Source organism: Anomaloglossus baeobatrachus, chromosome 4, assembly GCF_048569485.1.
Source record: "Anomaloglossus baeobatrachus isolate aAnoBae1 chromosome 4, aAnoBae1.hap1, whole genome shotgun sequence".
Taxonomy (NCBI): Eukaryota; Metazoa; Chordata; class Amphibia; order Anura; family Aromobatidae; genus Anomaloglossus; species Anomaloglossus baeobatrachus.
The window spans coordinates 697046287-697070784 of NC_134356.1; the positions used below are offsets into that span (position 1 = coordinate 697046287).

At 48.0% G+C, this 24498-nt stretch overlaps 1 protein-coding gene across 1 annotated transcript; it reads left to right on the plus strand.

Moving 5' to 3' along the window:
- The first annotated feature begins 5957 nt into the window (after positions 1-5957).
- Positions 5958-6911, plus strand: LOC142303031 (olfactory receptor 5V1-like). Its single transcript, XM_075344131.1, has one exon. The coding sequence runs from the start codon at positions 5958-5960 to the stop codon at positions 6909-6911; it is 954 nt and encodes a 317-aa protein (XP_075200246.1).
- The last annotated feature ends 17587 nt before the right edge of the window (positions 6912-24498 follow it).

A 24498-nucleotide genomic window follows, 5' to 3' on the forward strand; every position in this document is an offset into this window, starting at 1 on the left:
TCTGGCGCTGCAAAATGTCAATTTATGCTGCAGAGAGGAGAGTTCTCCGTGGAGAGAATAGAGCTAAAGTCAGCAACAGCCCGCACCTGTATCGAGGTCATGGGCAGCTGCGTTCTTCCGTGGACAACACTCACATCGCCGTAGACTCAGTGTCGCCAGATTGTGGGCACATATCCTAAAAGCTAAACATTTGCTGCTAGAGCAACATTTTTGTGATGCCCCTGGGGGTTCAAAATGCTCACTATACCCCTGAATAAAATCCTTGAGAGATCTACTTTCCAAATTTATGTCACTTGTGGGGGATTTCTGCTGTATAGGTAACTTTAGGGGCCCTGCAAATATGACAGTGTCTGCAGTCTATTTCAACTTTTCCAAAATTCAAATATTGCTCCTTCCATTCCAAACCCTCCCATTTGTCCAAATATAGGATTCTGACTACATGTGGAGTATCACCGAGATCATAAGAATGTGGGTAACAAACTGTAAGGTCCACTTTTTGGTGTTACCTTTTGAAAAGTGAGAAATTTGGTGCTAAAGCAATATTTTTGTGAAAAAAAATTAAAATTTTCAATATGACGGCCTAATGTTATTAAATTCTGTAAAGTATCTGTGGGTTCAAGATGCTCACTATATCTCTAGATAAAATTCTTAAGGGGTCTAATTTCCAAAATGGGGTCACTTGTGGGGGTTTCTGCTGTTTAGGTACCTTAGGGGCCCTGCTAATGGAACATGGTACCCGCAATCTAGTGTATTTCTGCCAAATTTGCTTTCTAAAATTCAAATATTGCTCCTTCTGTTCCGGGCCCTCCCATTTGTCCAAACAGAGGTTTCTGACCACATGTGGAGTATCAGCATGCTCAGGAGAAACTGGGGAACACATTTTTCATTCCATTTTGTTGTGTTACTTCTTCTAAAATAAATATATTGGCACTAAAGTAACATTTTTTAGGTAAAATTATATAATATATATTTTTTTTCATTCCACATTGTTTTTTTCCTGTGAGGCACCTGAAGGGTTAATAAACTTCTTGCATGTGGTTTTCAGTACTTTGAGGGGTGCAGTTTTTAGAATCGTGTCTCTGTGGGGTATTTTCTGTCACCTAGGCCTCTCAAAGTAACTTCAAATGTGATTTGGTTCCTAAAAAAATGGTTTTGTAAACCAAAAAAAAAAATGGGAAATTGTTGATGAACTTTGACCCCTTCTAACTTCCAAACCCCCAAAAAATTTGTTTAAAAAATTGGGCTGATGTAAAGTAGACATGTGGGATGTGGAGACACGGGGCTCAGTGGGTGCTCTCGTCCACTAAAACCCACCGCCTTTAGAAAGACAGCGTGGCTCAGGGCTCATCCCAACTGAACGCCGACCTCCTTAACCGTGGGTGTAACACTACTCAGACAACACAGGGTGAGGGAACCACAATAATTAGACTTTATTGGATCCCCAAATAATTAACGGCACATAACACATAACCAGCAAAACACACAAATGTAACAGGCAACAGAGTCTCACCCTTCCGCTGGCTCACCAGGGATTTAGAATGTCCTTGCCTCAGAGGTTCCAGGGCCGCTTACTCCAGTCCAGCAGCACCCCGCTTTTGGCGGGCACCCACCAAGAAAGGAATAATGCCAGATTTAAGAAGCTGTCTGAGGTCTGCAAAGTCTGTAACAGGTGACTGAACTGTCCCAACCTTAGTGTCCTCCTTAGGTAGTCCTGGTTTGATGTTACAATCCTGGCAGCCGGGGTCGAAATCCCTAGGCTGTGGATATAGTCTCCAACCGGAACCGGAGTCCCTAGATTGAAGCCATAAGATATCCTGATCCTCTAGTCAGCTCCGAAGAGCTTAGACTGGATCCATCAGCATCCATCAAGCTGGTGGCTTAAAGAAGTCCCTTTTTATAGCCACAGCCTTCCACTTAGATACACTGCGTCCTCATCGATTGGTTGGACAAGAGCGCCTCTCCCATTGGATGAATCTCAAGCTGCATGGACAATGTTCATCCAAATGATGTCTACAGAAAGACTGAAGATATCTACATGGAGTCTGCAAGTCACAGACTCAACAATGGCTACTAAGGTAATCACATTAGCAATACACAACTACAATACAATGGTTACTGGAAAAGTCTGGAGAACAATACATCTGGCTTTCAGTGCCCAACACAATTACATTGAGTCAACAAGAGTCTTGTAAAAACAATTAGGGACTTCTCCCCCTTCTATAAACAATCTATCATGCTGTCTGGCTGAATTTTAAGAAACTTTAACCCATGAGAGTCCATGTCGTCACATGGGAAATCCAATTTATTAACTATTTTGTGTGACATAACTCTCTGGTTTAAGGGCATAAAAATTAAAATTTTGAAAATTGCAAAATTTTCAAAATTTTTGATTTTTTTTCATGAATAATATATATTGTCCTAAATTCACAACTATCCTGAGCTACAATATGTCACAAAAAAAAAACAATTTCAGAATCACCAGGATCCACTGAAGAATTCCAGAGTTATAACCTGTGAAAGTGACAGTGGTCAGAATTGCAAAAAATGGCCTGGGCATTAGGCACAAAACTGGTTTCGTCCTTAAGGGGTTAAAAAAAACAACAAAAACCTGCGGTCCCCCCAATTTTGATACCAGCCAAGATAAAGCCACATGGCTGGAGGCTGGTATTGTCAGGATGGGGAGCGAAACAATATGGGGAGCCCACCACCCTAACAATATCAGCCAGCAGCCGCCCAGAATTGCCGCATCCATTAGATGCAACAGTCCCGGGACTCTACACGGCTCATCCCGAATTGCCATGGCGCGGTGGCAATCTGGGTAATAAGGAGTTAAATGGCAGCTTATAGCTGCCAATAAGTCCTAGGTTAATCATGGCAGGCGTCTCTTTGGGATACCTTCCATGATTAATCTGTAGTGAAAGTAAATAAACACACCCAACGAAAAATCCTTTATTTGGAATAAAAGACAAACCCCCCCCCCCTCATTTACCACTTTATTAATCACCAAAGACCCATCCAGGTCCGAAGTAATCCACACAACGCTTCCAGCTCTGCTACATGAAGCTTACAGGGAGCGCCGTAGAACACGACCGCTCTGTGTCAGCTCCACGCAGCAACTGAAGTGAGCTGTGCTGTCACCGGAGACTTCACTCAGGTAGTGCCGGTATGTGCGGGTATGATGGAGGATGGTGTGTGCGGGGATGATGGAGGCCGGTAACTGCAGTGACGGCACCACTGATCGCATGGCTCACTTCATTCACTCAGGGGATTTGCGGTCACCGGTGCGTCCTTCACAGGTGACTGCAAATCAGGCTGCGACACAGACAGAGCCGCAGGATGACTATAAAGGCGGGTGAAGTTCATCCGAGTTCATTCTCATCGTGCGACTGTCTGTGTCTGCTGTCAGCGGGCATGGAGCCGAGCTGAATGGCAGAGCAAGCATCCAGCGCGCATACATTCTGCATCAATTCTGCAGTCACAATACATTCACATGTGCTGCCAAATCGCTGCAGAATTATATGCATGGACACTACACAATGTGCGCAATGTTAATAATAATATCCAAATTCAGTGTATAGTGTACGGGGGTGGGGGCGGGGGTTCCTGAAATAATGGCGATCTCCACTTTTTTTTTCCTAACCGCACGTACAGTGGGGCGGTGCAGGCTGTCAGCCAATCACACACACAGCAAAGTGGATTTTTTTGCACACAAGCAAGGGCATGTTTCATTGGCGGGCGGCACGGTGGCTCAGTGGTTAGCACTGCAGTCTTGCAGCGCTGGAGTCCTCGGTTCAAATCCCACCAAGGACACCCTCTGCAAGGAGTTTGTATGTTCTCCCCATGTTTGCGTGGGTTTCCTCCAGTTACTCAGGTCTCCTCCCGTTACTTAGGTTTCCTCCCACAATTCAAAAATATACTGATAGGGATCTTAGATTGTGAGCCTCAATGGGGAAAGTATTGCTGATGTATGTAAAGCGCTGTGGAATTAATAGCGCTATAAAAAATGAATAAATATAATATTATAATATTGGCTCTGTATGTCCTTGCCCTATAAGGACTTCTGAGTAGTTTCACTTTTGGACACCATAGAAGGAGTTTACTCTGTGTATACGGACTTCATACCAGAACTGGCTCATCTGGATCAATTCGTGCACCTCCTGATTTGTCCTGTGGTTTCTACGCTGGTAAGCTGAACCATTTTTTTTGTGTTTTCTATGTGTTTGTATGTGTTTGTGTTTGCCTGCCATTGTTTTCAATGGGGATCGAAGGTGTTCGTCGAACGTTCGATGAACACACCCGCCGTTTGACGAACCGAACAAAACTCGAACACTAGGGGGCGGCTCATCTCTAGTCACTATGGATGAGACCTTTTTGTATGACCCTGAAAACAAGGAGCAGTCAAAAGAGTGGAGGCACAGTGGTTGTCCTCATTCAAAGAAGTTCAGGGGGCAAAAATCAGTCACTAAGGTGATGGTGTCTGTGTTCTGGGATAAGAAGGGTGTGTTGCTAGTGGACTACCTTCAAAAGGGTTCCACCATCAATGCAAGGTATTACATTGAACTTTTGAACCAATTGAAGGCAGCTCTGAAAGCCAAAAGGCGCAGCGAGCTGTCCAAAGGAGTCTTGTTCCTGCAAAACAATGCCTCTGCTCAAACTGCACAAGTGACCATGGCAAAACTGGCAGAGCCGGGCTTCAGCTGGTTGACCTCCCACCTTATTAACCAGATGTAGCTCCCTCCGACTATCATCTGTTTCCAAACTTGAAGAAACACCTCAAGGGTACCAAATTTCACACCATTTCTGATGCCATGTCTCCAACGGATGACTGGTTTGAGGCACAACAGACATCCTTCTTCTTGCTAGGCTTACAGAACTTGGAATACTGATGTAAGACGTTTTGTCATCAGAGGAGAGTATGTGGAATAAATGTAAAGTTTCCATACATTCTTGTTTCTTTTTGGGTAAAGCCAAAGACTTATCAGCAGCCTCTCGTACAATGAGTCATTTTCTGATAAAAGCTTGTCTTTAGGATTTAATTTGATTTTCTCAACACATGGGACACGACATTAGATTTTTCCAGTTGTTTTCCAAATTATTCTCTACGGCTTTTCATTGTGTTTGTGTGATTCCTTCAAGGTCTTATTCCCACCAGATTTGCATAAGTATAAAGCCAGGTCCCTTACTGCAGCATTTGTTTTACAGGAGAGATTCTATAATTAATGACATAACATTTGTTCCAAGAAAAAAAATTCATTTTTCTCTTCATCACCGAAAACTGGAGATTTTTATCTTGGTGATTAAACTTTTATATTCGGATTCTGAAAATTTGGGTACAATGAGTTAAACTGGACCACAACAAAAACTAGTAAATGTAATCTAAAACTCAAGGAATAGTTCATCCATATCATTCTTTCCCTCCCTGTCCTAATCTCTGGGTTTTTGGATGCTGAATTCTTAAGATATGATTTTGATGTGAAAATCGTTGGACTACAATCTATTTGGCAGAGGTCTTGTGAATGGCGGTGGGTACTGCACTTAGAAGGTCTATGGCTGAAGCAGAAGTCAGGATCAAAATTGAGGGGAATACTAGGAGAATGGATAGGATAAAATAAAGACTTAATCAGATAAGACGGCCCAAGGGTCAAAGCAGAGAGACCAGTCCACCAGTGTGAGGACCCCAACACGCAACATCTCAAAACCCAGATTTCTGAACCCCTGTTGGAGCCGGACAAAATGTTCTTATTTCTTTTCTAGTTCTATAAAAATAGGAACTTATGAGTCCAAACCCTATGTAAATAAATTAATATATTGTTTATAAAATGTGATGTGTTTCGCACTCTTACGTGTTATTCACCATCTTATCGGGTTAAGTGATACTCAAGGTTTGGTCATGAGCTCCGCACACTTTAATTTTTATATCTTCAGCTAACATTTCATTTATTTTACAATCTTTAGGGATGAATCTGGGATGGAATCTGTCATCGGTCAATGAGTTCTTCATTGTGGGCTTCGAGAATCTACAGAATTTCCGGATTATTCTCTTTCTAATTCTTCTTCTGATCTACACGGCCATCTTAGCTGGAAACCTATTGATCATCTTATTGGTATCAACCACAACTTGTCTCCAGATCCCCATGTACTTATTCCTCAGTCAGCTGTCCTTATCAGATATTATACTCACCTCAACCATTTGCCCAAACACTCTTCATGTCATTTTTAATGGCGGTGCCACCATCTCAAAGGTTGGCTGCATAACCCAGTTATTTGCATTTTCAATGTCCATGCTAACTGAGTGTCTTCTTCTAACGGTCATGTCCTATGATAGATATGTCGCCATCTGTAAACCTATGCATTATGTTACTACTATAGATTTTAATGTTTGCATCCGATTAATTTCCTTTTGTTGGGCTTCAGGTTTTCTTCTGACCATCCTAGCCACTGTCCTGATCTTCTGTCTTGACTTCTGCGGCTCAAATCTTGTTGTGAACCATTTCTTCTGTGATCTTGGACCTCTTTTGCAACTGTCCTGCTCAGATACATCTGTTCTGGAAATATTAGTAGTGATTTTATCCACCCATGAAATGACCATTTTAACCATGTTCATCTTCTCCACCTATGTCCACATTATTCGCTCTATACAGAAGATATCAACAACAACAGGTAAAGAGAAAGCCTTCTCCACGTGCTCCTCCCATCTGACTGTAGTTTGCATGTGTTTCGGATCACTCATTGCCATCTACGTGTTTCCATTTGGAAAAAAATCATCTACCATCAACAAAATCTTGTCCTTACTCTACACTGTGGTGACTCCATTATTAAACCCCATCATCTACAGCCTGAAAAACCAAGAAATCAGAGTCACCATCATGAAAAGATTCAACCAGCTGAGGCAAATCTTATCATCAAATTAGACATTCCCAGAACCTAGAAGAATAAGGGAAAGATAATGAAGACCAGGAGTAATCTATGTGCTACGTGTTAGCAAAAATTGTTCTTTGTTAGTGTTGATGTCAACAATTTCATTGATCTTATCACAAACTTCGAAAGCTCCAGATAATTCATTATGTATGAATAATCCACACTGTTGTGTGTAATTTATTGCTAGAGACAAATGAATCTGCTGAGATTCCTATTCAAGAGATTTCTTGAATTTGGCACAAATATTCAAAACAAATCAAATTACTCAAATTGCCGACTCTCCGCGCTGTTTGACCTGTTCTTTCCAGCATCCCCGGTGGAATAATTCTTTGGCTTTCATCACTGTGCACCAGCACTTCTGCTGCCATATAAACATCCAATGCACCGCACATGTCGTGAGTTTGTGGCACATGTCGTCATGTCATGACATACTGTATCTTGTGATGCCAGAGGCTTATTACGTTTTGGAAGACTGGTGCAGAGTGAGGAAGGGTAGAGTAGATACCACACACAAAAGTAACTATGGAAAGACTAGGCGGAGTAGAATGGAGAACCAGAATGTGGAATGTCGCATGGTCCAGATAAAAGGCAGCGTAATTATTACCGTATTTTCCTGGATTGTAAGAGGCACTTTTTTGCCCCCAAAATTGGGGGTAAAATGGGGGTTCATCTTACAATGCGGATATGGCTTACCAGGATGGTTGTGGTGGAGCTGAGTCATAGCAGTCAGGGTCGGCGATACTGAGGGTGTCACTGCAGTGTCGCGACAAGTGTATTGGGCGGCCTGCGGCCTCTATTGAATCGCCCACGGCTGACGCGATGAGCTTCAAGAAAATGGCTGTGGAGGTGGCATGTGTGCAGATTGACGCAATGAACTTCAAGAAAATGATCTAGGAGGCTTTTCTGCGCACACATTTGCCTCTGCTGACATTTCCTTGAAGTCCATCACATCAACCGCGTGTGATTCAATGAAGTCCGCAGTCAGATCAGGCACCCACTGCCGCAGCGACACTCCGTCCTGTGACCCTTCTGAGTTCTCCACTGCAGTGACACCCCCGTAGGATGCTAGCAGACCAATGGCGCCCGTCACTGTGATACCCCGAAGCCGCAGTATTGCTGACCCTCTATCCACTGACCCTCCTGAGACGCAAGACCCCCTCCTCTGAGCCCGTGGCATCACTGACCCTGCCTCCTGTGAGCTTCCTGATCGGCTCCACCAATGCCACTCCCCCCCAGTTAGTATTAGGATTAAGACACATTGGAATTATAAGATGGACCCTCATTTTAACATTAAAAAATTTTTTTTCCCATTTTTCTCCTCTAAATTTGGGGCACATCTTATAATCCAGAGCGTCTTATAAAATTAAAATACGGTATTGGCTTTTTAACCATTTTCTAGGCTTTTTGAAATTCAGCAAAATGAGTCATCTGGATTTCATTATGTTGAAAACACACGTATTTTGCAAGATATTTGTCTTCTGAATATATTTTTTTGCAAAGTTACACCCAAAATCAGTTCATCACATACACATATGCTAATCTCTATTTGGAGATTGTTAGTTATAAAAAATATTTACAATTAAAGCCACCACATGGTTGATATCTTCCAAAAATATCTCCAACCTTTTCCATAGATGGTGTCTGCTTTTTCCGATGTCTTTCTTTGGAATGGAGTCACACACAATTGTCCGAGTCTGCTTCATGTTTAGACATGTTCTAATTTTATACAATGTATCCTCATCGATCATGGCCTTCAAAGGGTTACCAGGTGGAGATCTGGGGTTCTGCTGAGGTCTATCATTAAATAGGGCTGCAGTTGGTCCCCTTTGATTTCTTCTGATTCTGGGCAGAGCAGGCTAATGTATGTTTTTCCTATTTTGACCTTGGCTTGTTTATTGACGTTTCTCCTACCTCACAATTTTTTACTTTTGGTTTTGACCTGGTTACCAGACTATTCTCTTGCCCTATTTTGCACTACCTAACAGCAGTCCTTCAATGGAAGCTATTCAATGGACCCCGTTTTAAGACCAGATCCTGTACAGGGGTTAAAGGCTTCCAAAGTTATCTGCCAGTTGGAGTGGCTTGCACAAAGTCTGTATGTCTTAGCCTTTTTGGGCTTGTTGCCTCTGACAGACATTACATTATATGTGGCTCACCCATATTACGGATCCCCTGTAAGTGATGGTTTAACAAATGCAAGTGTAGCGTCCACGGGGCCTTAGGGTACTCGTCACCGGACCAGTGGTTCCTTGGGGTAGCTGTGACTGGCCTGACCCGGTTCCGTGACCCCATCGGCTACATGTTAAATAAGAACAGCAAATGGACAAGTTGTGAAGATGTAATTTACCCTCTCACTGTATATGCTGTGATACTATGTCATGATATGCATATTTCCCTGGTTGTATTAGTTGTAATTCATGTATTTCCTTGGGGGAGCTACTGATCTCAATGTGTCTCTCTCATACAATTGTAGTCTTGGCATCTAATGTGATTATGTAAATAGCCTGTCCTCTTCTTTCCAGAGTTGTGTATCTAATCTGTAATTGAATTGGCCAGTGAAGGAATAGTCATTGTTCTGCACAGCAGGGGATCCCTTCATCTACTGTGGCTGGCAGACATATCGGAGCCCTGTGATGGACCAAACCATTGATGATAGGATGTGTGACCCCCACCCCCTGAACATGGTGGGCTGGTCAAGGAGCACAGACAATGCATTTCCCTTTTTGTAACTTCAGAGTGAGCTGAAACTTGAAGGGAGCAGGAGCTCCAGCCTGTGTGGCTGTGGACACGGACGGAGCTAGGCCTGTGTGGCGGCCCGTGGGATTGTGTGGAACTCTTTGGACTACTGTAAGGACGATTGCTTTGTAATCCGGTCCGAGGATTGTCGGGAAGGGCCCCCGAATCTGTTTTACGTGGACTTATCGTGTGCTGTTCCAGTGTTCTTGTGAATAAACCTGTTGGATCGTTCCTCGGCCTGTTGTCTCTCCTTGCTCTGCTGTACACCCCGTCACAAACTGGTTGGCAGCGCTGGGATCAGAGCAGAAGGAATGGAGGACAATGGCTCAACATCAGGAACCAGCACTGCAGAGTACAAGACCTGGACTTTGGGGAGCCTGCAATCAAAGGCCCGTGAAGTAGGAGTTCGTTTCAAAGGACTCTCCAAGGAGCAGCTGATTGAGGCGCTAGAAGGAGTCTGCTCGCAAAATGACGTGGAGGAAGGATCCTCACAGCAAAGGGAGGAAAGACGGGAGCTGGAGGTAAATACCCAAAAAAGTCAATGGATTGTGTGGTACAAGGAAAAGATGGCACTGCTTGGAGATGAGGCCACCATAGAAGATAAGAGGGAGGCCATGCGTGGAGCTGAAGAGAAGGAGCGCAGGATGGAGGAGATGGCATTGCTGGATAAGCAGCTCGCTGTGGAAGCCGCGAGAGGTTCCAGACAGACTGTAACCCCAGCACCCATCATGAGGGAACTTCCCAGAGTGTCCCGCAAAGACTTCAAGCAGTTTAATGAGGCTGCTGGTGACATTGAGGGCTTCTTCCAGGACTTTGAGCATCAGTGTCGATTAATGGAAGTCCCAGAAAGGGAGCGCGTCCGGCATCTGGTTGGGCTCTTAGAGGGTGGAGCTGCTGAAGCCTATAGAGCTATGGACCCTCGGTGGAACTGTGAGTATGCGGAGATTAAACAGACTATTCTAAAACATTATGCTGTGACCCCAGACACTTACAGGACTCAGTTCCGTGCTTTAGCCTGTGATGGGGAAGTGTCTTTTAAGATATATGCTCATAGACTCAAACAAATATGTAATCGCTGGCTGGAGGCAGAGGAGGCCTTATCTTGGGAGACCTTCCTGCAGGTCATCCTAAAAGAACAATTCTTTGCCCAGTGCCCCGCTGAGATCCGGGAATGGGTGCGTGAGAGAAAACCAGCGACAGTGGAGGAAGCTGCTGCTCTCGCTGATGAGGCTCTCACCATCAAGCCTCAGTGGAGGGTTCTGTTGGAGGATGGAGAGACGCCTAACAGCTCCACAACACCGGATGCCCCCAGTTATTCTGTCCCCATTGTTCCCCGTTCCTCTAAGCCACCACATGTTGATACCCGTGTTAATGTGCCTTCAGTTGCTTCTACTGCACTTTCTGGAATACGCCGGGGAGAGGAAGTAACAGAGCGCAGGTGTTATGTTTGTAGGCATCCCGGGCATTTGCAGGCCTCATGCCCAGCCAGGCCATGGAGGAATCATCCTCAAACCCCTACAGCACCTTCAGGTGGGAGCCGGCCTCCAAGTTCCCCTACCCCTTACCCAAGAGGACGCCTTGGATGGAGGGAGACCCAGCTCAGATGCTATCAATGTGGACAGCCAGGGCATCGGCAAGTCTCCTGCCCAGCTGTTCAAATGAGGACTGATCCTGCACCCAATCGGATTGTTAATTATTTACAGCCCAGTGCCATGGAGGAAGATGTGGCACCGTTATGTGAGGACTGGCCTAGTGACTCAGCCCCCCATGTTGCACCACCAGGAGTTTACGGGGTGCGACCCGCAGTTATGACGACTTCTGCTCATCGAGGTAAGCACTTGCAGGAGGTTGTGCTGGATGGACAGAGACTTGTTGGATTTTGTGACTCGGGTGCTTTCCTCACACTGGCTGATCCCCGAGTGGTTCGGCCTGAGGCAATCCATAGAGGACCTGGGATTGTTATTGAACTGGCTGGTGGACAATGGAGGACTATTCCCACAGCCACTGTGGATCTGAACTTTGGTTTTGGGGTCAAGCGATGTGTGGTTGGGGTGATGGGTGGTCTGCCTGCAGCTGTTCTCCTGGGCAATGATGTGGGAGAGCTACGATGCCAATTCGTGGCTGCATGAAGCCACATGTAAGTAACGCTCTGCCTGTGTGTACTTAACCAGTGACCTGTAGAGGTCCCTAGTACGTACACAAGTTGGGAGGGGGAGGGATTGTGAAGATGTAATTTACCCTCTCACTGTATATGCTGTGATACTATGTCATGATATGCATATTTCCCTGGTTGTATTAGTTGTAATTCATGTATTTCCTTGGGGGAGCTACTGATCTCAATGTGTCTCTCTCATACAATTGTAGTCTTGGCATCTAATGTGATTATGTAAATAGCCTGTCCTCTTCTTTCCAGAGTTGTGTATCTAATCTGTAATTGAATTGGCCAGTGAAGGAATAGTCATTGTTCTGCACAGCAGGGGATCCCTTCATCTACTGTGGCTGGCAGACATATCGGAGCCCTGTGATGGACCAAACCATTGATGATAGGATGTGTGACCCCCACCCCCTGAACATGGTGGGCTGGTCAAGGAGCACAGACAATGCATTTCCCTTTTTGTAACTTCAGAGTGAGCTGAAACTTGAAGGGAGCAGGAGCTCCAGCCTGTGTGGCTGTGGACACGGACGGAGCTAGGCCTGTGTGGCGGCCCGTGGGATTGTGTGGAACTCTTTGGACTACTGTAAGGACGATTGCTTTGTAATCCGGTCCGAGGATTGTCGGGAAGGGCCCCCGAATCTGTTTTACGTGGACTTATCGTGTGCTGTTCCAGTGTTCTTGTGAATAAACCTGTTGGATCGTTCCTCGGCCTGTTGTCTCTCCTTGCTCTGCTGTACACCCCGTCACACAAGTGTCCAATACAGATGGAGATGGAAGGAGCCCCTGAGAAGCGTGTCACCGGTTGCAGCGGTGACTGGGGTCTTGGCCTCTTCCGCCGCCGACCCTTCCTGCGACTAGTCCTCTCCCAGGGGCAGTACTGGATGGCAGTGGGGATGCTTCACAGCACCACTCGCGGTATGCGGCCAAGAATTAGCTGCCGCTGCACAGTCTCTCTCCAGGGCAGGTATCATGTGCAGCCGGGATGGTATCACTCCCCACGGGTGGAGCGGGGTTTCTCTGGAGGTTGGTTGAGAATGGGGGTGGCAGTCCCCGGGAGCGCAGGAGCGCAGGGCAGCGGCAGTTACTCACAGAGTCACCAGATGCAGGTTCCAGTCACTTTATTTACTGGCTCAGGTGGCATCGCACCCCGGGTGCTGGTCCTCGCCATCAGAGACTCCGGTCGATCTCGGGCAGGTCAGAGGCTGTATCCAGTTTTGGTAATCTGTGGCCTTTCTCCTCCATGCACAACTCTGTACTCTTCCCCGGTCTCGGTCCGTAAGCCAGGCAGCCTGAGCCTCTCGTGGGTCGGATCTCTATTCCCCTTTCTCAGACTCCCTCTCTGCTGCCGCACCTTGGCCATGCGAGCTAGGACTCTGTACCTCTCTTGTGCCAAGTCCCGTCTCTCTGGCAACTTCTACTTTTTAGTCTACGATTACAAGTGCCGGGTCCCATCTCTCTAGATGTTACTAGCCCACAACTTGGTGGAGCTGTCTGTTCGGTGTTACATCCAGACAGGTCTTTTCTGCCACCCTGAAGGCCTGACAGCCTCCCCTTCAGGAAGTTGCACACGTCTGCTCTGCCTCGTGTCCAAGCTTGTTCTAAAGGTAAAGTGAAAATGTTTTCTACTCCTAACTGCTCATGCCCCCACTTTTGCAAGTTGCTATGGCAACCTGGGTCTGCTAAGAACTGTCTGAGTCACTTCCTGTGTCTGAAGAAACATTGTTAACCCTTTCCTAGTGACTGCTTCTCCCTGCTGTATGGTGGTGTGAGGTGTGTGTAGAACTTACTAGATTGACATCTTGACCTGCCAGGGAAGGATATAATGATATACCCTGTAGCGACCAGTCTCAGGGGTGCTACACAAGACCTGGCCCAGTCTGTTAGGGATCTTGCAGTGTAGTTTCAGCATCATGAAACTGCTCAGACTTAAGGCCCAATAGCACCTCTCTTGAGTCTTGACATATTCTCAATCGAATGTTAACCTGCCTGAATGATTTTTAGGTGACCCTAAACTTTTTTTTTTACTTTAAGGAAAACTGTCGTGTGTATTTCAGCCATAACCCACATTCCTTGCCTGGTTCTAAGACTCAGCATGTGGGACGCATCATATCCTTGCTGCAGGGTTAACCTCAGGCTTGTCCTTTCTCCCTACACCCTGGCACTCCAGGACTCACATCTATAGATTCAGTTTTTGAGGCTTTAGGGCTTCCATATGATGACCCTGACCGAGCACTTTTAGCTAAAAGCAAATTATCTGCCCTTCATCAGGGGTAAGGTCCTGTCAAGGATAACAGTACGAAGATTTAGCGTGGAGCACAGATCCACAATGAGTATACCAGGCCCTACACTATTGGCTTTGCTCTGGATTCTCTGATTAAGACAAGGAAATCTTAGTTCAGTTCCCTCTTTCTGAAAAATCATTTGTGCAAATGCAGATATAAGGGCACTGCTGACTCTGTATTTCCAGCTAAGCCTTGTGCACCTATCACCATTACCTATCACCATTGCCATGCAGATCGGGGTGACTTGCTCCCATCAAGTTCAAGGATCAAGCAAAACAAGCTGGTTCTTGGTAAAAGCTGTGGAGAGTGTGAACATCAGCGGTCTTCCTGCCTAAGACAACAGGGCACCAGAGAAATGTCAGCTCCTGGCTGGGCCCGAGGAAGTCTATTTAGGTGCCCAGGTATTTCCACGAGACTAATTCTGTAAAATATTTGCTCCCTGTCAGTTTATCTTAACAATTTTGTTGATGTCAAAGTAGCTAAAGTGTAATGCACGTCGGTGATGAGGAAGCTTATCCAGGCATAGGAGGGGTGTTACGGGGGCTGTTACGGGGGGCTGTCTGATAACCTAAAGGAGTATCAGACAGTCAGGGTCCACCGTGCAAAGACTCTGCTGCAGACTATGGCAGAGTGCAATACCTCTGTTAACTCACAGAAGGATATAATAAGTAAGTAAAGCAATTCCTCCCTTACTTGGAGGGTGTGTGGAATGATCTCTGTTAATAATCACAGAGACAAAGGCAATGTGTGCGCAATGGCACCTACCTAGGTCCGCTCTTCTAGTGGTGCAAAAGAGACGAACAGCAGCGTAAGCCGCACAAATCTCCTACCTGCGTTCGCTCCACTAGTGTGCGAGGACACGAACCACTGGATATGGCACCTGCCTAGGTCCGCTCTTCTAGTGGTGCAAAAGAGACGAACAGCAGCGTAAGCCGCACAAAGCTCCTACCTGCGTTCGCTCCACTAGTGTGCGAGGACACGAACCACTAGATATGGCACCTGCCTAGGTCCGCTCTTCTAGTGGTGCAAAAGAGACGAACAGCAGCGTAAGCCGCACAAAGCTCCTACCTCTGTTCGCTCCCCTAGTGTGCGAGGATACGAACAACTGCCAGACGCAGTATAAGGAACGTTACCCTAGCGGCAACGTCCACCTACGAGTCGAACCACAAGGCCCAGCCAGACCATGTGCCTCAGGCACCTGCCTATGTCCGCTCCCCTAAGAGGTAAGGATACGGACAGCAGCCGAAGCTGTAAGGTATAAGAACGCTACCCTGCCGGTAGCGCTCACCTAGCATAGACAGAGGAATGCCTAGAGGAACGCGCACAGAGCGTCTACTCTTATGCATGAACCAAGAGGACTGAGCGCCATGCGGCGTGTGTCAGGGTCTTATATAGACTCTGTGCCTCATCCAAGATGGAGGACACCAGAGCCAATCCGCTGCCAGAACGACAGGAGTGACGTCATGCTGGCCTATCACCGAGCAAGGCATCACAAGCACATGACCAGCGACCAATCGGCATAGAAGGTGTCAGAGACATGTGACCTCGTGTCAGCGATGATGTCACCCGCACATGTGCAATGGCTCCAAGATAGGACTTAGTCTCCGGCGCTCGCACATGTGCAGTAGCAAGAAATCTGGACTTAGTCTCCAGCGCTCGCACATGTGCAGTAGTAAGAAATCTGGACTTAGTCTCCAGTGCTCGCAGCAACCGTAACAGGGGCTGTCGGATAATAAGGGAATGGAAGGCTATCCGACAGTCAGGGTCCACCGTGCAGAGCTCTGCTGCAGAGTATGGCAGAGGATAGGGGAAACCTGTACCACCAAAGTGGTACTCACACTGTTGCGTCACAGTGTCACCAAGACCAATAGCGGCGTATACTGTTTAAGACACAGCAACTACCTCTTAGCATAACATAGGAGTGGAAATGCAAAAGAGTGAGGAATACAACATAAAAGTGCATAGAAGTCTCACAGTCTGTGAGCGTGAAAGCACCTGTCTCAGTTAACAGTCACAGAGACTAGGTGTAGTGTGTGCAATATGGCACCTACCTATGTCCGCTCCACTGGTGGTGCAAGGATACGGACAGCAGCAATGCTGCTAGCTTGAAACTCCTGCCTAAGACCGCTCCCCTAGTGTGCGAGGATACGGACTGCTGCAGGAGGCAGCGTAGTGGAGCGTTACCCTAGAAGGCAACGACCACCTGACCTACCTATGTCCGCTCCACTAAGGTGTGAGGACATGGGCAACAGTACAACTGAAAGGTACAGGAGCGCTACCCTACCGATAGCGCTCACCTCAGAGTAGAACCACAAGGCCCAGTAAGACCATGTTCAGCAAGCACCTGCCTATGTCCACTCCACTAAGGTGAAAGGATACGGACCACAGCATAAGCTGCAAGGTACAAGAGCGTTACCCTACCGATAACGCTCACCTAGATAGAATAGGTGCCGCAAGGGACATGCACAGAGAGTCTACTCCTATGCAGGAACCAAGAGGACTGAGCGCCGGGCGGAGTGCGTCAGGGTCTTATATAGACTCTGTGCCTCATCCAAGATGGAGGACACCAGAGCCAATCCGCTGCCAGAACGACAGCAATGACGTCACGCTGGCCTATCACCGAGTAAGGCATCACAAGCACATGACCAGCGACCAATCGGCTTAGAAGGTGTCAGAGACATGTGACCTCATGTCAGTGATGATGTCACTCGCACATGTGCATTGGCTCCAAGATAGGACTTAGTCTCCAGCGCTCACACATGTGCAGTAGCAAGAAATCCGAACATAGTCTCCAGTGCCACAGCAAAGGGAAAGGAGACACGCAGATACCCAGAACAGGAACCGTAACAAGGGGCTTGACTAAGTGACTTTGGGTAGATGCCAGGTGCCATTCTCCAGGCGGTGTCCAAGAGTGTGGCAGATAGCCCTCAGGGCAGGAAAAGGCTCAGGTATGGACAGACAGAGACTCTAGTGCTGACAGGTGCAAGCAGGATGACTGGTACAGACAGGACAACAGATGAGGACAAGTATGGATTGCACGGCAGATACTGACATTGATGGGGAAAATGTACAGGAAGTGGGCAATAGACTAACAGTACCTGACAACTAGCTAGATGGACAATAGCTGACTAAGTGATCATGTTGCTTCGGCATCCCCCTTGTGGGACAATGCCTAAGGGCTCTCAGTCTTAGGCTGAAAGGCACTTGCGGAAAATAGGTGCATTGGCCCTTTAAGAAAGCAAGCCATGCACGCTCACTAAGTGCACTCTCAAGGGATATGTGCGGCATGACAGGCCCCAGGAGCAGGAGAGACTCATGTGGAGGGCAGCGGGGAGGCAAGGCAGGACACAATCCGGCTACCGCGTTGAGTGAGTGGACATCCCTGCTGGGAAGAGACAGAGCAGTGTAGGGACCCCGATGCTACAGTACCTTCCACTTGCGCACCCTTTTCACCAGGTCTGAAGGAAATTTCTTCTCCAAAATAATCTCCTTGCAGTTGATGGGTGAAAAAATGGCTGGTGGTAAGGTGGTAGAGGCCTGATGGTTGTTGCTTTAGAGGCTTTTTCCTGACCCCTCAATGGCAGACCGAACTGGTTTTCAGAGCAGTCTTCTCGGAGTATTCAGGGACACATTGAGATTCCTCTCTCCTCTAGTTGAAGTCAGCCATAGCAGAACAAGAGCTAGTAAGTAGAACCGGATGGCTAGGTGATACTTTAGGAGACAGGGACAGATGAACACTGACCAGGCACCTTTTGTGGCAGTTCTACCTCCAACAGAGCACCTCTACAGATCTCCAGTCATCAACTGGCTCATGAGTATGGCGCCAAGGCAGAACCAGAAGTAGGAAAGACAGGCTTGGAAGCACCAGGAAGGATATCTTCCGTGAATGCAAAGTTACCACTCGGAATTCCATTGGTTTTGAAACAAAGTGCATGGGTTAAGAGAAGAGTAATTCATCGACTGACAACACCGACAAAGTTCTCCGGATGTGTCTGACGGAACCCAGTGCTAATCCACTACATCTTGTTGAGGTTTCCAGCAGATCCGTAATCAAGATGAGCCATCTCAGAGAACAGAATTAATCCATACAATACAGACATGGTCAGGGTTAACAAAGAAAAAAGACTGTTTATGCCAAGGGTGGCCCCTCCCACCCGCCCAAGGGAAGAGGGTCTCGACCTAACAGGACAAGCATTGATGAAGTGTTCTACTTCTCCACTGTAGAAACACAAACCCATGGCTCAGACATGTTCCTGGCATTGCTCGAACATCATGATACAATCAACATGCAAAGGTTCAGGAGCCGGAGCGGGAACTGGAAACTGGGAAACCAGTGGACTCTGAAATGATTGACCCAGAGCCATAGATTTCCTTTCCTATAATTACTCCATGGAACATTTCTGAAACCTGCGATTGACCCTGGTAGCCAGTGAAATCAGAATATCATTGCCAGCCAGTTTGTCCTTAATCCTCCCAGATAGAACTTCCCAGAAAGTAGCCACCAGCGCTTGATTATTCCATCCCAGCTCTGAGGAAACGAGGTGGAGCAGACAGACGAGGTCTAGATACAGACGCAGCTGTAGCACTTAGATAGACATTCTCGGACCATAGGTGGGCCAGGATTTGACCTTCTTGTGTCCGCATGTATGACATCTTATGGTATAGGTTGGACAGAAGCAGAGGCTCGGAGTCAGTGGAGTCCATGGCCTGAGCAAACTGCCGGTGATAAAGCAGCTAGCAAGACTGAACTCACTGGACCACAGGAGAGACCCTAGTTTACCCAGACATGGAAGGCACTTGACTTTGTGACTACCAGGTAGACGCCAGGTACCACTCTTAGAGCAAGTGTCCGGGACTGTGGCAGCTAAATCCCAGGGCAGGAATGGGCTCAGGTCCAGACAGGCAGAGTTTCTAGTGCTGACAAGTGCAGGCTGGACAACTGGTACATAGAGAGAGAGGATTAAGGCAGTGTCATGAGCATGTCACAGGTGAAGACAATCCTTTGGTGTTTGGCTATAGAAGGTCGCATCATTTGACTGTGTAAACTTCTCCCTGACGTTCTATTATTCCAGTTTGGTGTATATGGTATCTTATGTATCTCCTCTGCATGGCTTTCATCCCTTTCCCTTTGAGACCCTGCAGAGGTCTTCAGCCTTTCAACTGTTTTCATCAGCACTTACCTTTGTGTCTTTAAATACTCTCATTTACTTCTTGTCTGTGCTGGTGATAGGTTTAATACCCTTAACAAGCCTTCAGTGAAAATGGCTTGTATTCAACCGGAGAAACATTGTTGTTGCAGTACCTCTTCCTGAGTCATGTGGAGATTTATTTACTTTCCCCCTGTTTGTGATTCCTGTGTCTTTATTAGAGCTTAGTGTGGTTGACTAAGTGCTCATCCCATCCGCTCCCTACCTAGGGCCTATATCAGGGTCAGCCAGGATCAGATATCTGGCTCAGTTGATAGGTGCGGAAGCTATCCAGGGTGGTGACGGAATCTAGGGGCTAGTGGTAGATTGGTCAGAGGTCACTATATCCCTCTTTGCTAGACACATGCTTTACCTTCCCTTTCACCACTTACTTGGTACTTCCCCATAGTGTGAGAGGCAGGTATGACTGGAACAACAGATACTAACATGCATTGGACACAAGTACCAGACGCAGGCAGCAGACCTGACAACTACCTAGCTTGCTAACTGATCATGTTGCTCAGGCACCTCCACTGGTATTGCGCTGGCCCTTTAGGAAAGCAAGCATGAGTACATGCCCTAAGGGCAATTCCGGGGGACATGTGCTGCATGCACAGGCCCCGGAAGCAGGAGGCAACAGAGACCCATGTGCACAACCAGGCGGAGGTAAGGCAGGTCACAGTCCGGCTGGAGCTTCACAAAGATTTGGTATCCCCTTAGTAAAATTAATTCTTCTATGAAAATAACTGCTATTCATGATCCATCTCTCACCAAGCATGTGGTGAAGTATGCCACTAAGGCGGTGCCCCTGATTGTTTGAGCTTTAAATTCTATTTCAGTGTCATTTTTTGTCCTTGAAGCCATGTCCGAGGCCATGGTCTTGGGCGTTCATTACGTAAACATAACCCAGTTGTTGACTAATGCCGGCGTCACACGGTACGATATATCGGGCGATAAGTCATCGGGGTAACGTTGTAAGTGACGCACATCCGGCATTGTTTGATATATCGTAGCTTCCCTTCAGGAAGTGGATGTTCGTCGCCCACAGCGAGGACGTCCGGGAGGTAAGTATGTGTGACGGGGAGGTAAGTACGTGTGACGGGGAGGTAAGTACGTGTGACGGGGAGGTAAGTACGTGTGACGGGGAGGTAAGTACGTGTGACGGGGAGGTAAGTACGTGTGACGGGGAGGTAAGTACGTGTGACGGGGAGGTAAGTACGTGTGACGAGGAGGTAAGTACGTGTGACGGGGAGGTAAGTACGTGTGACGGGGAGGTAAGTACGTGTGACGGGGAGGTAAGTACGTGTGACGGGGAGGTAAGTACGTGTGACGGGGAGGTAAGTACGTGTGACGGGGAGGTAAGTACGTGTGACGGGGAGGTAAGTACGTGTGACGGGGAGGTAAATACGTGTGACGGGGAGGTAAGTACGTGTGACGGGGAAGTAAGTACGTGTGACGGGGAGGTAAGTACGTGTGACGGGGAGGTAAGTACGTGTGATGGGGAGGTAAGTACGTGTGACGGGGAGGTAAGTACGTGTGATGGGGAGGTAAATACGTGTGACGGGGAGGTAAGTACGTGTGACGGGGAGGTAAGTACGTGTGACGGGGAGGTAAGTACGTGTGACGGGGAGGTAAGTACGTGTGACGGGGAGGTAAGTACGTGTGACGGGGAGGTAAATACGTGTGACGGGGAGGTAAGTACGTGTGACGGGGAGGTAAGTACGTGTGACGGGGAGGTAAGTACGTGTGACGGGGAGGTAAGTACGTGTGACGGGGAGGTAAGTACGTGTGACGGGGAGGTAAGTACGTGTGACGAGGAGGTAAGTACGTGTGACGGGGAGGTAAGTACGTGTGACGGGGAGGTAAGTACGTGTGACGGGGAGGTAAGTACGTGTGACGGGGAGGTAAGTACGTGTGACGGGGAGGTAAGTACGTGTGATGGGGAGGTAAGTACGTGTGACGAGGAGGTAAGTACGTGTGATGGGGAGGTAAGTACGTGTGACGGGGAGGTAAGTACGTGTGACGGGGAGGTAAGTACGTGTGACGGGGAGGTAAGTACGTGTGACGGGGAGGTAAGTACATGTGACGAGGAGGTAAGTACGTGTGACGGGGAGGTAAGTACGTGTGACGGGGAGGTAAGTACGTGTGACGGGGAGGTAAGTACGTGTGACGGGGAGGTAAGTACGTGTGACGGGGAGGTAAGTACGTGTGATGGGGAGGTAAGTACGTGTGACGAGGAGGTAAGTACGTGTGATGGGGAGGTAAGTACGTGTGATGGGGAGGTAAATACGTGTGACGGGGAGGTAAGTACGTGTGATGGGGAGGTAAGTACGTGTGATGGGGAGGTAAATACGTGTGACGGGGAGGTAAGTACGTGTGACGGGGAGGTAAGTTCGTGTGACGGGGAGGTAAGTACGTGTGACGGGGAGGTAAGTACGTGTGACGGGGAGGTAAATACGTGTGACGGGAGGTAAGTACGTGTGATGGGGAGGTAAATACGTGTGACGGGGAGGTAAGTACGTGTGACGGGGAGGTAAGTTCGTGTGACGGGGAGGTAAGTACGTGTGACGGGGAGGTAAGTACGTGTGACGAGGAGGTAAGTACGTATGACGGGGAGGTAAATACGTGTGATGGGGAGGTAAGTACGTGTGATGGGGAGGTAAGTACGTGTGATGGGGAGGTAAATACGTGTGACGGGGAGGTAAGTACGTGTGACGGGGAGGTAAGTACGTGTGATGGGGAGGTAAGTACGTGTGACGGGGAGGTAAGTACGTGTGACGGGGAGGTAAATACGTGTGACGGGGAGGTAAGTACGTGTGACGGGGAGGTAAGTTCGTGTGACGGGGAGGTAAATACGTGTGACGGGGAGGTAAGTACGTGTGACGGGGAGGTAAGTTCGTGTGACGGGGAGGTAAGTACGTGTGACGGGGAGGTAAGTACGTGTGACGGGGAGGTAAATACGTGTGACGGGGAGGTAAGTACGTGTGACGGGGAGGTAAGTTCGTGTGACGGGGAGGTAAGTACGTGTGACGGGGAGGTAAGTACGTGTGATGGGGAGGTAAATACGTGTGACGGGGAGGTAAGTACGTGTGACGGGGAGGTAAGTTCGTGTGACGGGGAGGTAAGTACGTGTGACGGGGAGGTAAGTACGTGTGACGAGGAGGTAAGTACGTGTGACGGGGAGGTAAATACGTGTGATGGGGAGGTAAGTACGTGTGATGGGGAGGTAAGTACGTGTGACGGGGAGGTAAGTACGTGTGAAGGGGAGGTAAGTACGTGTGACGGGGAGGTAAGTACGTGTGACGGGGAGGTAAGTACGTGTGACGGGGAGGTAAGTACGTGTGATGGGGAGGTAAGTATGTGTGACGAGGAGGTAAGTACGTGTGACGGGGAGGTAAGTACGTGTGACGGGGAGGTAAGTACGTGTGACGGGGAGGTAAATACGTGTGATGGGGAGGTAAATACGTGTGATGGGGAGGTAAATACGTGTGATGGGGAGGTAAATACGTGTGACGGGGAGGTAAGTACGTGTGACGAGGAGGTAAATACGTGTGACAGGGAGGTAAATACGTGTGATGAGGAGGTAAGTACGTGTGACGGGGAGGTAAGTACGTGTGACGGGGAGGTAAGTACGTGTGATGGGGAGGTAAATACGTGTGATGGGGAGGTAAGTACGTGTGATGGGGAGGTAAGTACGTGTGATGAGGAGGTAAGTACGTGTGACGGGGAGGTAAATACGTGTGATGGGGAGGTAAGTACGTGTGATGGGGAGGTAAATACGTGTGACGAGGAGGTAAGTACGTGTGACGGGGAGGTAAATACGTGTGATGGGGAGGTAAGTACGTGTGATGGGGAGGTAAATACGTGTGATGGGGAGGTAAGTACGTGTGATGGGGAGGTAAGTACGTGTGATGGGGAGGTAAATACGTGTGATGGGGAGGTAAGTACGTGTGATGGGGAGGTAAATACGTGTGACGGGGAGGTAAATACGTGTGATGGGGAGGTAAGTACGTGTGATGGGGAGGTAAGTACGTGTGACGGGGAGGTAAGTACGTGTGAAGGGGAGGTAAGTACGTGTGACGGGGAGGTAAGTACGTGTGACGGGGAGGTAAGTACGTGTGACGGGGAGGTAAGTACGTGTGATGGGGAGGTAAGTATGTGTGACGAGGAGGTAAGTACGTGTGACGGGGAGGTAAGTACGTGTGACGGGGAGGTAAGTACGTGTGACGGGGAGGTAAATACGTGTGATGGGGAGGTAAATACGTGTGATGGGGAGGTAAATACGTGTGATGGGGAGGTAAATACGTGTGACGGGGAGGTAAGTACGTGTGACGAGGAGGTAAGTACGTGTGACGGGGAGGTAAGTACGTGTGACGGGGAGGTAAGTTCGTGTGACGGGGAGGTAAGTACGTGTGACGGGGAGGTAAGTACGTGTGACGGGGAGGTAAGTACGTGTGACGGGGAGGTAAGTATGTGTGACGGGGAGGTAAATACGTGTGACGGGGAGGTAAGTACGTGTGACGGGGAGGTAAGTACGTGTGACGGGGAGGTAAGTACTGTGAAGATGTAATTTACCCTCTCACTGTATATGCTGTGATACTATGTCATGATATGCATATTTCCCTGGTTGTATTAGTTGTAATTCATGTATTTCCTTGGGGGAGCTACTGATCTCAATGTGTCTCTCCCATACAATTGTAGTCTGGGCATCTAATGTGATTATGTAAATAGCCTGTCCTCTTCTTTCCAGAGTTGTGTATCTAATCTGTAATTGAATTGGCCAGTGAAGGAATAGTCATTGTTCTGCACAGCAGGGGATCCCTTCATCTACTGTGGCTGGCAGACATATCGGAGCCCTGTGATGGACCAAACCATTGATGATAGGATGTGTGACCCCCACCCCCTGAACATGGTGGGCTGGTCAAGGAGCACAGACAATGCATTTCCTTTTTTTTTGTAACTTCAGAGTGAGCTGAAACTTGAAGGGAGCAGGAGCTCCAGCCTGTGTGGCTGTGGACACGGACGGAGCTAGGCCTGTGTGGCGGCCCGTGGGATTGTGTGGAACTCTTTGGACTACTGTAAGGACGATTGCTTTGTAATCCGGTCCGAGGATTGTCGGGAAGGGCCCCCGAATCTGTTTTACGTGGACTTATCGTGTGCTGTTCCAGTGTTCTTGTGAATAAACCTGTTGGATCGTTCCTCGGCCTGTTGTCTCTCCTTG

What these genes read in the sequence shown, in the direction of transcription:
- LOC142303031 (XM_075344131.1), top strand. Translation starts at nt 5,958, where the DNA reads ATGAATCTGGGATGGAATCTGTCATCGGTCAATGAGTTCTTCATTGTG.